Raw genomic sequence first — 16,323 nt, forward strand, 5'->3', positions numbered from 1 at the left:
AAAAGTCTTCGACAAAGAAAGCCGGACGCTTCGATTGAACACAAGAATCCGCTCTGTGGCGGCGGGAACGTCACTTAAGGGCCTTAAGAAGTCAAATTAGGTCAAATTCTGAAACTGGAAAGCTTTTGAATTCTTCATCTTTTGGGGCTTTTTTCAGCAAAGTTCCACTACAGTTTTTTTGTCTTTTCATCCATCGTCTTTCCCTTCTTTGCCATTGCGGCTCTACTTGACACACGTCGCCGTAGATGCCTGGAACAGTCAATTATATCTTGTAAAATAAACCCGGCAGCGGCCCTCGTTTCCAGTTCCAGATTCAAAGGATCGGTGTGCAGGATGGAGGGGCGTCTAGTTACCTCGCAGGCCACCGTAGTTCTCTTGTCTCGCTTAGAAAGGGTTGGATGCAACCTGCGACCTCGCCACTAGAGGCCGCTAGCGCCTTAGTGTCCTCCAAACGTGACGACAACTGAAACCAAACGAATGAACGAGCGATCGCGCTGCTCTTTAATTGTTGTGCTTTCCCAAACCCTTTTTTAAAAAAAAAAGGTATTCTGTGTCACTTCGCAGCGTATAGCGAGCGAGAGAGCGAAAGGGAGGGTCCTCTTAACACGATTACTCCTCTGAGAAGACGGGAGCGAGGAGGTGAAGGGAGAAGAAGAGGATGCGTATAATAATGTGTAAACTCTCCGGCGTGGTAATCCCCCCGCCGCTGAATCAAACCCCTTTTCCCCTCCTCCCGCCGCTCCCTCGCTTCCAAAGAAGGGATAACGGATTACACGTCCACTATATTTCTGGTGTCAGCTTCCTTTTAAATAAATGTCATTCTCAGTACAACATGTCGTCAAACAACACTTCCTGCAGACGCCTCTTCTTGGAGGCGGAGCCACTCGTCAGGGCCGGAAAACTTTTCCTCACCGGTCGGCGAATGGCGAGAGCCGAGAAAAACGCACCGAAGGGGCCGGATTGTTTGTCGTCGGCCGACTTTAAAAGCATCTAAAAAAAATATGGCAACCGAGTTGGCAGTGACACCCGACCGATGGGATGGTTTCGGCCGCTGTGAAAAGATCACACATTCTTCTCAACAACAAACGACGGCAACCCTCTACGACATCTACTTCCTGTTGTTCCCGGCGCTCCCGTGTGATTGTACCTCTACTGCACTTCCCTGCTAAAGACTTGTCGGACCTAAAAAGCGTGCACGTGGAAGATGTAATGCATCTCTCGGCACGGGAGGTAAACAAAACACTGCGTTTTACGCTAAATACTTCTCAACATCAACGAAAGAAGCGCACCCTTTCTGTCTCCTGTGTTAACTCAATCCGGAGGAGTTGCATGTCCACGATCGAAAAGGTCCACGAACTAATGCATGTCCACTTCTCTGATCTCAGATCTGTGATATTGCTCATATTGTGGCATCAACACGCCGCCTCCCTCTGCAGATGAACGCAGATTTCGGCAGATGCTTTGTTTGATAATTAGTTTGATTGATTGAACATGAACGCTCCCTTTTTGGATATTTTGGCCAAGATTTTCGCAAAGTTCGTGTGTGTGTTTGTGTGTTTGTGTTTACTACCAAGGCAGCAGCTCAAATAATACAAACCAAAAGAAAGTAACAAAATGATTTTTAAAAAAACAAACACAGTCGGCGCCGCAGCGACACGCCCACAATTCAGTACACAAGGCAAACAAACACAGAGATTTATAGGTTTATCTTTTTTTCATTCACTAAATATTTAAAACAAGCGTCACTTGACTAGTCATCATAAATGGTGATACTTTATGCATTTTTAAAATCTTTTTTTCTTCTTCTCAGGATGATGGAGTACCTGAAGGACTGATGTAGGGAAGAGAGATGTGTGTGTGTGTGTGTGTGTGTGTGTGTGTGTGTGTGTGTGTGTGTAGGAGTTTTTTGTATATCTTTCTCGTCTCGTGTGGTTATTCCTCCTCCGCCCACTAGGGGGAGCTCTGACTCAGTAGCACCGAGGGATTCGCTCGAGTCCAGAGATGAGAAGATGTCCCTCCTCCTCCATCAGGAGGTCGAGCTGAAGCTGAACCGCCGCTAATCCAACAAGCTCAGAACCGTCCACCGAGCCAAAGTCCAAAAAGTAAAAGGTCCTTTATGCAAAAAAACACATTCAAACCGTCCTCGTGTCCGTCCTCGTGCACGGATCCGGAGGAAAGGCTCAAATAAAAGTATAAAAACTCAAGAGAGCAGGAAAGAGCGAAGGCAGAAGAGAAGCGTTGATAGAAAGGTGTCGTGATTGTTGTCGTTTTTCTTTAACAGTCATTCATTGACATTCATCCGGTGTCGTCCGTCGAGCTCGGATGCATAGACTGAATGCAGAGAGGTGGAGAGGAGGAGGAGAGGGGGAGAGAGAGAGCAATGGGGAAGGTGAAAGGAGAATGGGGGAGGAGCTAAAGAGGGAGGATGGATGGATGGATGGACGGTGAAAAGAGGAACTGACGTAGAGGAGCAGTGCTACGTGTAAAATAGATGAAAGCAAGAGTGTGTGTGTGCGTGTGTGTGTGTGTGTGTGTGTGCTACCGTACGTGCCAGAAGAAGAAGAGAGGGAGGGAGAGAGAGAGAGGGATGACGCCGTCTGCAGGGAGACTGATGGAGGGAGGAGGAGAGGAGCGAGGGAAGGGAAGGAAGGAAGGAAGGAGGAGGGCAGACCACCGGCTCACGTTTGAGATGAGAGAAAAAAACGTCGACAACTCATCGTACCGTCCCTCTGCGACAGAATCCTTTTTTTTTTTTTTTTTTTGCGCTTCTGTTATCCATCCCATAATATCCTCTCGGTTCCCAGAATCCTCTTGGGTTCCGAAAACACGTGTGCTTGGGTGCATGGAGAGGGATCCCTCCAATCCTCGTCATGAGAGAGAGAAACGGCGAGGTTGACGATATGCACACACACACACACACACACACATTACAGATGGAGTGATAACATGCGCCCACACACACACACACACACACACACACGCACACACACACACACACACACAATATTGCCAAACACATGAGCACGCAGGTGTGTGCACACTCTCTCTCTCTTTCTTATCTGTCTTGACTATGATTTGGCACTTCCCTCGATACACATGAACACACACATACAAAAGCTTGCACACACACACACGCACACACACACACACACACACACACACACAGCGTTAGGTCCCCTCTGGTCTGTTTGTAGTTTTTAAGAGTCCTTTGGTCCCGTCACCAGAGACCAAGAATGGATAAAAACCCTGTTTAATAACCAAGCCTGCTTCATACTCTCCTGTACAGAAACTCCACAGGCCCGATTTCATCTGCACACACACTCATATGAACACACACACACACACACACACTGTTCTGTTTTTCTGTTTGTCTGCCATGGCGTTACTCCGTGTGTGTGTGTGTGTGTGTGTGGGCAGGTTGCGGTCCAAGCTGCTCGCTGTACACTATTTTTAGTCCTCGCGTCCGCAAACGAAGATTCTGTCGATAAAATGCGTCACGTCCACGATCTCTGCACACGACGCACACCGGAAACCATCCAGTGAAGCTCTTGTACAGAAAATGGCCGTCTGGCAGGAAAAAACACATCTCAACAAAGACTTGAAAACATAATTGATTGGTGAAAAAAAAAAAGAAAAGTGCTTGTGTTCCAACAAATGTCTCTCTTCTTTTTCTGCCTCAGTGGAATGATTGAAAAGGTCCACGATCGAAAAGGTCCACGAACTAAATCGAAAAGGTCCACGAACTAAATCGAAAGGTCCACGATCGAAAAGGTCCACGAACTAAATCGAAAGGTCCACGATCGAAAAGGTCCACGAACTAAATCGAAAAGGTCCACGAACTAAATCGAAAGGTCCACGATCGAAAAGGTCCACGAACTAAATCGAAAAGGTCCACGAACTAAATCTAAAGGTCCACGATCGAAAAGGTCCACGAACTAAATACGTGACATGCCCATGCGTCATCTTTGGTGGCCAAAAAAAAGCATCCTCCCATGTGGTTTCCTCTTCGTAAATCCTTCTCAAGTCACCGAGATGCTGATGGTATGATGACCAAAGGGTTTTTTGGGGGGGGCGTGTTCCCTCTTCGCTCCGTGAATAACGTATCCTCCGGGCCGCTGGTTGAAGGGCTGCTTTGATTGAATCGTGGATGAATCAATTGAAAATCTAAAATTTTTAAAATTCCATTTATATATCTTGGATTCATTGGTCCTCTGGAAAAACTAGGTGACAGATTCATATGTCGGATCGCTTGTTGTCCTCCGGGACTCTTGTTGTCTTCGTCCAGAAGGAGTCAGGAGTGAAGATATCCACCGTTATATCCTTTATAGGTCCACTATAGATCCATTAAAAACCCTTAAATCCGCCATCTTTCATTGAAAATACAGCGAGGAACAAACGCAGCTCTCCGCAGATTTCGTCGCTTCTACCGGAGGGATCGGTTTGACGGGGGGACGATGGAACGAGGGACCGTTTTGTCCCCCAAAAAAACGATGAGCCCCAATTTTGATTGGACGGTGCAAATGATCAATCAGTAGTTGGAGCGAGACGATTTTGACGCGCCGGTCAAAAAAAGGCCCCCCGAGCGGGCGGCACGCCGTAGAATGGGTTGGTGGCTTCGTCGACCCGGTTGACATCCGTTCATTGATCGTGGGGTTTGCCGTCTCCTCCCTCGCCCGGCGGCGACGCCGACGCCGAGGCGGCGGGAAACTCTGTGACCCGTCGCGCCAAAGGGTTTGTGCTTTTGAGGAGCTCCATCGCGGAGACTCTGGCTCCGCCGCCGGAGGACTTGCTGCCTTTCTTCTGAAGCAGGGCCATGAAGTTATCGTTGCGGGAGCTCGACCTCTGGCTGCCCAAGGTCATGTTGCGGATGTCGACGCCGCCGCCGCCGCCGCAGGCGCTGTGCTTCACCGGGGACACGAGGCTCTGCCGGCTGCCGAAGGAGTCCGTCGGCTCCTTGCGGCCGAGAACCTTTCGCTTGGACCTGAGGCGAAGAGGAGAGAGGGTCATTATCAAAAGGCTGAAGAACGGTGAGATGAAGAAGCACATTAACAAGAGGCAGGGATAAGTTAAACGAAGGCTGTAACATTGCAGGGACAAGGGCAAGACGCCGATGATGACGTCATCATCATGACGTCATCGATGATGACGTCGCAACGCAAGTGCACCCCACTGACTCCTCCCCCTTTGACTCCTCCCCCTCACCTTTTCCTTCTCTGGCTTTCAAGCTATTTTCAGCATCAGGTACAATAATGAACACTTGTTGCTTAGAGACTAGCTGTCTTGTGTGTGTGTGTGTGTGTGTGTGTGTGTGTGTGTGTGTGTGTCTGTGTCTGTGTGTGTGTGCAGCCGTTGCTAGGGAACCGTGTGGCCGGTCCGCCTCACACTTTTACAGCGAGGCGACGCTTCTTAGCGTCACCTCGGGGTCACGAGAAGCTTTTGGCTGAAACCATTTACGCTAATAAGTTAACAACGCACCTTTTAAGCCTGGCGAGGCGTCGGCTGTCGTTCTAGTTAGTGTGTGAGCTGCATGAATGAGACGTGTGTATAGTGTACATGTGCACACACACCTGTGGATGATAGTGAACAGGTCCTCGGTGGTGTGTGCTGCCGGCGAGCCGGCCGACGCGACGTCGTCCGTCTCCTCGGCGATGTGCAGTACCGTCTTCTCGTTGGCCGCCGGGTCGTCTGGACAAAACGAGAGAAAATTACATTAAATATTCATAATACAGGTGAACGCAGTTAAAAGACAGATCTGACTTGGTCACGTGCACAATGAAGGTAAGTATTAGATAATAGTGATGAATGTCAACAGCGCTGTTACAAACAGTGGGAACCAGTTGTGTTTTGATTAAAGTCCAATTTTAGCGTAATTGGGCTTTGATTTGCTAAAAAAAACCTGAAAGTTATGCATCAAACGCAGCAGGAAAAGATCATAATCAAACACATGAATACATCACCTCTGACTCAGATAAAGCAGTGTTCATTCGCTAATATTTGTTAGCAAATACTGCATGTGTAGTATGGGTGTAACTAATTGTTCTTGGCTTCAAAAACACACAACACCTTGATAATTCTGATTAATGTCAAGTGCATAATACTACTCATTAAATAAAGCCTTGCTTTTTTAAAGAAGACCATGGACAAATGGATTGAAGTATGTGTTGTATGATGAATGACTTAAAGGAATACATTACTGGAAAAAGTACACTCAAATGAAAGCTTTTTGATGTACTGCTCCTTCATCGTGCAAGTAACCATATATGGTCATTTTCCTCAAAAAGTATTTTAAAGACTGCCGTGTAAAGGCTTGAATGTTCCTTCAGCTTTGTCAAAGTATTGTTTTATAACATTTTACAAATCAAGCTGAAGTTACAGTTGAATTGCATGTGCCAAAAAACCAGTACGGTACGTACCTGCCCCAGCGATCCCAGTGCTGCCCATTTTCCCCTCCAGCTCCGTGAGGGAGGAATCGTGCAGGGACGAATGCAGCGACGACTCTTTCGAACTCTCCTCGTATATTCCCAAGTGGTCCTCGTCTTGCTCTGGCACTTCGGGAACACCGGGGGAACCGAGAAACTCTTCTGGCGGCGGGAAGATGCCCACGGGCGACCGGAGGCCCGCGGGGCTCTCGGCCTGCGGGGGCTGACGCTCCGGGCCGCCGTTGGTGGAGCAGTGGACCGAGGAGGGAAGCAGCAGGACATTCGGCTTCTTGGGCACCGGAGGGGGAACCTTGGAAAAGAATGATCATTTAAATATACAGGACATTCAAAATGAGGACAGAAACCAGATTATTTGCTTCCATGAAATGTATTTCTACGCCTCTTGGAGCCATAATTATGTTTATTGTTTGCGGGAAACATTGGGTGAATGAAGGCATGTAATTCCTTTATTCAAACACAAGCTAGCACATTAACTTGAAAAAGGCCTATAGGTAAGTGCCAGGTGATGGGAACAGGTGTGTTTGGATGGGAAGCACAATAGCCAGGTGGTAGTGCTGTATCCGGTCTTGTTGTATCCTGTGTTGTGCTGCGACACGTAGAACTAACTTAATCCAAGTGTATTGGACCCTGCGAATTTATGCTCTGGTGTCACGGAGCAGAGGATAAATGAATCAAAGAGACATTGGATTTGTTTGTGGCAAGTCTTAAATTGGTTAAAGCCTCTACAAGGCTCCTAAAGCTCATCCTCACCTTGGGTTTCTTTTTCTCCGACAGCTCCGCCAGACAGGAGATTGTCATCCTTGAAGGGAGGGTCTTGCTTTTGTCCTGGAGCTCCTGAGCCTCCTGGTCGCTGCAGGGCGAGGGGAGCGACCCTCCATCCCCGGGACCGAGACGAATCTCCGGGTCCGCGTCGAACTCGGGCTCCATCGTCGGGTCTTCCAGGAGAGGCTGGGGCTCCGGCAGAGGAGGGAGGTCGAAGAGGGACTGGGAGTGCGCGAGGAACGGATGATCGTAGGCGGTTTGCGAAGCGGTGGTGTAATCTGGAAAAACTGAGGGACTTGTTGCTTGCGGTGGAGGTTTTTTGGGTTTGGGTTTCCTCATGACCTTGTAGATGTTGCCCAGGGGCACCGGCCGGTCCACGGGTGAGCCAGGAGGTGACTCCGGGGCTAGGGGGGACGTCGAGGAAGGGGAAGAAGACTTGAGGAGTAGGTTCAGGGGCCGCTTGGGCAACGGGGGCTTGACAGCGACAGGCGGTTTGGGTTTGGGCAAGGTGGGTGGCGGGCTGGGGTCCTCGCCGAAGTCTCGGCCGTGCTGTTCCTCTTCGATGGTGTCCGACGCGCCGTCGGGGCAGTCCTCCAAGTCACCCCGAGAGACGGAGCGCAGCCGGATAGTCTTCAGCTCGTTCTGGGTGACCACGGGCAACGCCTGGGAGGAGTTGGGGCTGATTTTCCCCGGCTTCGCCGCCGTCGAGGTGTCGGAGTGTCGCCTGCTGGCCTTTTGCTTCGGCTTGATCGACGACAGCTCCAGGTGCGCGTTCCCCGGCATCTCGAAGGACAATCTGGACCTGGCGGACGGGTCCTTCGGCGACGGTAGCGACGATTTCCTTTCTGGGATCTTTGGACGCAACTTGCAACCCAACGTTCCGATCGTCCCGTGACCTGCCATGTGACTGAGGGGAACCGTCGGGGTGGGTGTCTCCGACTGGCTGGAATAGCCACTCGACGGGGACATGAGTCCCGGGGGTCTGAAGGGCGAGGACGCCTTGACGTCGGTCTCGATGGAGAGCTGCGAGGGTGAGGTCGCTCTGGAGGTGGAGGGGGAGTCGAGCAGGGACTCCGAGCTGTCTCTGACTTTCATACATTCGATCACTGTGGTACCTGTTGCCGTGCTGGAGCCTGATAACGACCTGGAAGAGAGGCAGAACTCATTGCATTTCTAGTCTTAACCTACTGAACTTTATATAAATCGCCAATAAGAAAACCAACAACCAGTGTCCTACCTGTAAGGGTCGTTCTTCCACTCCCCCAGCTGCCAGTGAGTGGGGAAGGTCAGCTCGGTTTCTCCCTCCCTCTCGGGCGCCTGGACCTCCAGGCTCGGAGGTCCATCGGCGCCTCCGCGGCCCAGCTCCCGCTCCACGACGCTGGGTGTAGATGAGCAGGACGAGCTGGGCAGGAGGAAATCCGGCTGGAAGTCCGGGAAGTGGTCCCTGGGGATGTGCAGGCTCTTCGGCCGCCCGTCCCTATAAAGGCCGCCCCCGTGGTGGATCCGCCCCTGGGCTTCTCCGAGGTTCTTCATGAGCGAGACGCTCCTCACGGGAGGGGGCGGCTTGCGCTTGGATTTCTTCAGCGAGATGGAGCGCGAGCGTAGGCGCAAGCGGCCGTCGGCGCTGTAGTCCGAGGCCGTGACGGAGATCGTGTCGGCGGTGCTGGCGCTGTCTTCGGAGCTCCCTCTCGGGTAGAGGAGTGCGTAGTTCTCCGCCAAGCCCATGAAGTTCTGATGCTGTTGTTGGCGGTCTGTCAGCGCCGGCGAGTTCCCGTTCCCAGTGAGCAAGATGTTCCCGTCTGGCTGCCCTGAACCGCCTTCTGTAAAGCTGAAGGAACCGGAATCCGTGGGCGTCGAGAGGGAACGCTCCCGGAACTTGAAGGCGTTCGCCGCCGCTATGGAACGGGCCGACCTCTCGCGCCCTCGCCCCGCCTCCGAAACCCCGCCACCTCCTCCTCCTCCTCCCCTCCCTCCGTCCGCCGCAGCCCCTTCCGTCTCGCTTCGCTTCCCCATCATGGCCGCCGCCAGCGAAACCCCCGCCGCGTTAGTCCCTCCTCTCCTGGAAGGGTCGTTCACGGACGCGAACGAACTGGAGTGCGGGCCCGCCGAGTGTCCCGAGCTCACCAGCATCACGCCGTCCTGCGTCCCGCCGCCGGGGTTTCCGACGACGCTGTGCTGTTTCGGCGGGACCGCCGGCGGTCCTTTGCTCACGCTGTAGTTGTACGGCTCGTTCCACGCTCCGGGCGAAAAGGTGGAGCCCTTTGGTCCGTTCCAGGAGGAGGACGGCGTGTTCGAGCACAGCAGCCCGGAGGTGTCCATAATTCCTGGGTGAAGATGGTCCGGTGTGTCTCCTGTGGAGGAGGAGACAACTAAGCACAACAAACTCACACGACTTTCACAGCAGATTCAACCAAAAAAAAAGTGCATGTCGTGCAGACAGCAGGAAATGTACTTGTCTTGCTTACTTCAAAAGCAAAAAGTCCTTGAGAATAAACTACACACTTTCTGGCTGCCGACTTATATCGGAAAAAAAACGTCTGCACGCTGTCAGCACATAATCTTACACGGCTCCAGACCTTCAGTATTCGTTGCACTCTTTTTTACGACAAGATGTGAACGTTTGCCTTTTTATGTGTGCGTTTGGATTAATCGGTGAATGACGGCTCATCTCGGATGTTCCCGTGATAGAGCCCTTTTGTGATTGGCTGTCAGCAGGCTGCATGAAAAACACTTTTAACTACCCAAATGCACCACTTGTGCATTCGATTATATACTGTACTATTGTTTGCCCTCCTCTGCATTGGATCAGGATTCAAACTAGATTATGAATCCTCTGTTTTTACGTTTCCCTGTTGCTGTGAACAAATCAATTTAGGCATGACAAGATCCTGGCTGCTGGCAATGCCATCCTTCACTGAGGAAAACTGATTACTGCGAATAAAGGGGGAAGAAACGATTAACCTAACATCAATCTCTGCTGTGTTGTTCTTTGTTGAATTAAAAAAAATGTGGGATCTGTGAAAAGCGGAAAGAAACAAATATTATGATGTTTTCCTGCCACAGTGACCGCTTTTAACTTGGGATCAAGCCAAGCGGGGCGACAAACATGCCAAAATGAATCTAACAAAACTTTGGTTCTATCTGAATTTACACAAAAACACAAATCACTAAAAAACACCATAAAAAATAGCTGTCACGGTGCCATCGGATGAAAAAGGAAGATGTTTTCACAGCGTCAAAAAGCAGAAAACACCTTAAATCTTGTGTTTCTAAGGTTTCAACACAACTGGAGGTAGTTCTGATGTTTCTTTTCGGTGGTGACACGCACCACAGGAAGACAAGAGACAGAAAAACACCACCTGAAGGGTGGAGGCGCGCACACACCTGCAGGTACGGTTGTGTCGAGGTCGGAGTGGGTCTTCCTCAGCGGGAGGGTCTGGTGGAAGGTGTCCGTGACGGGCTCCAGGGATCGGGGCTGGTGGGGCGAGGGGTCCCCCGGAGAGGGGGACGGGGACGGGGAGTGCTGGAGGAGGTCGACGCCGTGGAATCGCCCTCCTCTGCCTTCACCTGGAGGTCGGCGAGAGGGAGAGGGAGAGTCATTTCACTTCACGGCAAATTCAATGAAACACTAAATCCAATCCTGTCGTTTGACGTCGGCGGTGAAGAATCAGATCACGACTCTTGAGAGATAGAGATGTGTCGGCCCTCCCCCGTGAGTTAAAGTGATTCATAAAAGGGTGCAACGTTTTAATAAATGTGATTTAGTGTTTTTATTACAGTCAATGCACCGGCCTTGTCTCACTCAGATGAAATTGTGTTTGGAGATGGATCAAGAACCGGGGCAGTAATGTGGCTTCAACCTTTTAAAATGCATGTGAGGTGACAAGTGTGGAGAAATGTGATGTGGATATCTTATAAATTTACAGAACATCCCATGCTCAAAAGGCATCGTACGAGCCTCGAACCATTAAGGCATAAACTTAACACAACGCGCTAAAACCATACATTTTAATATCTGTATGAAACCAATGTGATCGATGATTCCTTGTAAATTGATCACGTAAATCTTTGGCGAAAGCTCATTGAAAATCTTCTCCCACTCATTTCATATTGAATTCAACTGCTTTTTCTTTTACCCTCGTTTTCATTTCAAAATTAAATTAAATAACTATCATTTCCACTTTCCAATTCCTGGTTCAAAGATGACAAACTGCAACATTTCATAGTTTAAAGACTACAAACTGCAACATTTCATAGTTTAAAGACTACAAACTGCAACATTTCATAGTTTAAAGACTACAAACTGCAACATTTCATAGTTTAAAGACTACAAACTGCAACACTTCATAGTTTAAAGACTACAAACAAAAGATTTTGAGCATTTTGCGTCATTGTAGACGATAGGCCAAATGAATCAAAGGTAGGAGGTCTGTGAGCAGCTCCACACTCTAAAAACAGGCAAAGAGGAGGTTTTTTTTATCACCAAAATTAATTTTGGGGTTCTAGAAAAATCCAATCTCCTGACTGGATAATCATTAAATGACTGATTTAAGTGAAACCCACGAGCCCTGGCAGACGTATCATGGTTCATTTTTTGTTATCAGCAGCGAAAAAAAAGCCTTTTTTTTCTTCTTGTCCGTTCAGAATGAAGGGATCCGTCTCCTTCCCTAATCGACGACCTCTCTTCCTCATCTCGTCAACGGTCGATCGGCCTCCGTCGTTCCTCCTCCATCTATTTCCCCACCAATCTGTCGGCGTAGGTCCCGTCGCCCTTCTTTGCATGAATAAATAAAAGTGTTTGGGCTTCGGCGTCGACGGCCAGCCGGCAGAGACGAAGCTGTGACTCCGCCGTTCGGCGAAGGCTAAATGCGACTTCTCGACGATGACTTCCTGTCTCGCTGCGACGCGTACGCCCACTTCCTGCCGGACTGGACCGTCTCTTTAATCCTCGTTTCATCCAGTCAAAGGGACAGTTTTTGGTGAAGGTCTCCGGCAGCAAACGACGTGAGGTTCGGTCGTGTTGTTTGCCGCCCGAGACCGTCGGGAAAGAAAGACTCGTCTTCCTCTCTCCTGGACGCCGGCGGCCTCGTCTTTGACGGAGAGTCCGCTCGGAGGCCGAGAGTCTTTGTGTTGCTCCTGCGAGCATGAATTAAAGACGCTTCTTTCAACTATCGGCGGCCTTCGCCCGAGGAGAAAAGACAATCGTTCTTTCATCGCAGTGTCTGTTCGGCCGGCTGTGATCGTGGACCCTGAGGTTGTGAGTCCCTTCCCCTCCCCAGAAAAACACACAAATGTTCTGTGTTTAAATGAGTCCTTCAACCACTGAATCACCGTTCTGTGCTTCAGCCGCTCTCCACGCGTGTCCGACCGCACGCCTCTGCAGCGAATGAGGAACCCAAACCATGGAGAGAAGTCTGGATTGTGTTGCATTTAACACAACCGAGGAAAAACTATATCAAAAGGTGCGTTTGCGAACTCTAACACAACTCGGGGAGTTTCATTATGAGGCTCATTTATCCCGGCGTGTGCTCACTGCTTATAAAAGGAAGATTTGTGTCTTTTTTACACGAGCAAATTGCTCGTTTGTAAGTAAATAATCTCCAAATCTTTGCTCTCAAAAAAAAAATTGCTCTCAAAAGAAATATTTGCTCTCAAAAAAAGGAAAGTTTGCTCTCTTTTTTTTAAATTTTAGTTGTGAGACGGTTTTTTTGAGAGCTTTTTTTTGAGAAATGTTTTTGGGGGAAATTTTTTTTAGAGCATATTTGAGTTTTGAGAGCGTTTATTTATTTTTCCGAGCAATTTTTTAAATTGAGAGCAAAGATCTGGAGATAATTTACTCATAAAAGAAGTTGCTTGGTGAAAAAGACGCACATCTGTCTTCATCACTGCTTCCCTTCGTAGCTCAAACTATTCAGAACCTTTTGGACTCTTTCACATCCAGCGCCGCATTGACGAAGCGTCTGTTTTTATAGCTGAGGATTGTTCCCTTTGTGGTGAAGAAGCTGCAGGCGGTCAGCGCGCCTCGTTATCGATCCCTTCTGTCTGTTAATGAGCAGATTTACAGGTTCAACACCAGGAAAGAAAAAGACAGAAATTCACTTAAATAGACGACGAGCAGCGACGAGTAAACCTTTGACTTGTTGAGAGACGAGAAAAAGTAAAAGACAGCAAGGGCTCGTCCTCAGAGAGGAAGAGGAGGGGGAGGAGGAAGAGGAAGAAGAGGAGGAGGAGGAAGAGGAAGAGGAAAAACCCTGATTATCCTTCATTCATTCCTCTTTCATCCATCCATCTTCTTCTTCTCCTTCCTGGTGACAGTTTCACTCACTTTTTCTTTTCTACCATTTCTTATTTTGTACCTCTCTCTCTCTCTCTCTCTCTCTCTCTCTCTCTCTCTCTCTCTCTCCCTCCTTTTTTATTTTAGGGAGGAGAGAGGAAGAGCAGTTACCATGGCAACAGCAAGCTGGCTGCAAAAAAAAAAAAAAAGATATACCTGATCTCCGGTCCGCAGAGAAAGAGAGAAAGAAGGGGAAGTGAATGAATGAAGAGAGGAAGAGATACTTAAATAAACGACAAGAACTGACTTCTTTGTTTTTTACGTCTTCTGAAGTCAAAACAGTTCACATGAGGACAAAACAGCTGCTTCAGGAGAAATGTCATCAGGAAGAAGAAACCTGATCCCTCTCTCTCTCTCTCTCTCTCTCTCTCTCTCCCCCTTTGACTCCCTCCCTCCCTCCCTCCATCTCTCTCCCTCCATCTCTCTCTCTGAGCAGAAGGAAGTGAGTACCCACCATCCAACGCCACAGGCATGCATCATTATACCTGACCTTCTACTCCACTACTCAGTGGGTGAGGAGAGAGAGAGAGAGAGAGAGAGAGAGAGAGAGAGAGAGAGAGAGAGAGAGAGAGAGAGAGAGAGAGAGAATAAGGGAGGAGAGGAAGAGATGCATGTGATGGAGGGGAGAGGCACCCGGTGACAAAGCAGTTGCTATGCCAAAAATCGGAAGCACAACACATTCACATGCACACACACACACACACACACACACACACACACACACACACACACACACACACACACACACGCAAAGTAAACAAGGAGGAGGCCTGGCCGAGTGGAAGCAAGTGTCAGAACGATGCTGTTGAGGATGACCACAGCATACTAACAGCTCTGACAGCAGCGCGCACACACACACACACACACACACACACACACACACACACACACACACACACACACACACACACACACACACACACGCACACACAGCTGACCGCGAGAGACGAGCGAGGACGATAGCGAATGTGATCATGAGGAGAAAATGTTCTCAACGTCAGATCTTGTTTCTGCAGCGTGTGTGTGTGTGTGTGTGTGTGTGTGTGTGTGTGTGTGTGTGTGTGTGTGTGTGTCGGCATGAATATGCAAACTGTACGAGCAGCGATTGAAACGAATATTGAGACTTTCCTTCTGGATTGCTGAGCTTCCTGCTGTCGGGACGTTTCGCTGCGTCTGTTCTCTTCTTGCATCCTGATTCTCAATTTAATAATTTATATCATTATTGAATCAAATAAATACAAAAATAACTTCATAAATGTTTATTTTTTTTGTTTTGATGGTCTTTCATTGAGGGAATGTTCCTGACTCGTGAACCTCTGGAGGAGGAAGACGAGCTTTAGCATCGTGTTGCAGACAAAAGGTTCAGAGATGGAACATTGCACCATTAAAGGGTTCAATTAGGACGAGTTTTCCTCCAATGGACCCTCTTTAGAAGAAAGCGTTCTTTAAAGGTCGTTAAAAGGATCCTCTTAGCCCACAAAAACCTCAACAAATTGTGACCCGTGGACCTTTAGAAACCCTTAGAAGGTGCAGAAGTGCAGAACCTCCCCAGAGGTTCAGAGATGAATCACTGTACCATGAAAAGGTTCTTCGTTGAACCTCTCATAGGAACCTTCAGCCTTTAAGTTGGGTTAAGTTTTTCCTCTAGTTAGCAGCACTTTTTATTTCTAAGAGTGTGAGCTGGATTCCAGTTCCCTGTGTTTACACACACACACACACACACACACACACACACACACACACACACACACACACACACACACACCGATTTCAATTTCAGCAAACTGCTCCAGCACTTCGATGGACCGGGCAATGAAACATTCATGATATTCCTTTTGATACCGCAGCAGCGCCAGTCCAAACACTTCTAAGGCAAGAACTTGGAAATATGATGCGATCTACACTCATTTTTGACCAGAATAATCCATCGCAGCACCAAGAAAACATCCCACAGGCTGAGTTTGCGGAGACGCATACCAATGGCGTCCATCGCCCTTAAGGAAAAGGTACCGAAACCTCAGCAACTTCATCCCAAAGTTTTGTTTTTTTTTTTTTTAAGTTACTTTTATTAATCCCCTTGGGGAAATTCTTCTCTGCATTTCACCCATCCTTGATTAAGGAGCAGTGGGCTGCCCTGTGAGGCGAAGTTGGAGAGGTTATGTTCTTCTTTGTGTCCTTTTCCTACGACCAACAACTGAGTGAACTTCTTCTTCATACTCTAAATTAGAGCCATGAAGCATTGGACCTGCTCAACAAAGCCCCACGCTGCTCGTACCTGTGACGTCGAGCGGTATGAAGTGACCCGGCGGGCGCCGGCCGAGCTGCCAGCGCGGTTTGTCGGCGACGGGCGGTCCGGCGGTCGCGGCGGCGCTGCCGCTCCAACCCGGCGGCGGGCGGTCCGAGCCGCAGGGCGACGGGGTCGGAGAGGGAGACGGGTCGGCCGCGGACCTCAGTCCGAACACCGAGGAGGAGGTTTCATCGTCGTAGAGCTGTTTGGACGCCGGCTGGAGGAAGAGGAAGAGGATGAAAAGGGTGTTAGAGACACGGTGAGCAAGGTAGGATAGAGAAAAAAGTCAGAATAAATGATGATCGATGATATATTTATACAGCGGTTGCAAGAGAGCATGAAACATAGAAAAGAGATAGGAGAGGGGAAAGGTATCAACTCTAAGCCATAAACTCTCTAAAGGTATCACCTCTAGGGTATAAACTCTCTAAAGGTATCACCTCAAGGCCATAAACTCTCTAAAGGTATCACCTCTAGGGTATAAACTCTCTAAAGGTAAC

The 16,323-nt window shown here is 49.0% G+C and overlaps 1 protein-coding gene across 1 annotated transcript in view; it reads right to left on the reverse strand.

Annotated features, from left to right (window-relative positions):
• Positions 1-112: 112 nt before the first annotated feature.
• Positions 113-16,323, reverse strand: part of nhsl2 (NHS-like 2) — a 73,066-nt gene continuing 56,855 nt past the window's right edge. The window contains exons 4-10 of the mRNA XM_068587232.1: positions 15,812-16,040; positions 10,587-10,769; positions 8,440-9,553; positions 7,191-8,346; positions 6,414-6,729; positions 5,568-5,685; positions 113-4,981 (exon numbers count right to left, since the gene is read on the reverse strand). Coding sequence (XP_068443333.1) covers positions 4,639-4,981; positions 5,568-5,685; positions 6,414-6,729; positions 7,191-8,346; positions 8,440-9,553; positions 10,587-10,769; positions 15,812-16,040 — 3,459 coding nt within the window. The 3' untranslated portion in view covers positions 113-4,638. The remainder of the gene's footprint in view (positions 4,982-5,567; positions 5,686-6,413; positions 6,730-7,190; positions 8,347-8,439; positions 9,554-10,586; positions 10,770-15,811; positions 16,041-16,323) is intronic.

This window comes from Clinocottus analis, unplaced genomic scaffold, assembly GCF_023055335.1.
Source record: "Clinocottus analis isolate CAN_PGR_092001 unplaced genomic scaffold, fCliAna1.0.p SCAF_21, whole genome shotgun sequence".
Lineage (NCBI taxonomy): Eukaryota > Metazoa > Chordata > Actinopteri > Perciformes > Cottidae > Clinocottus > Clinocottus analis.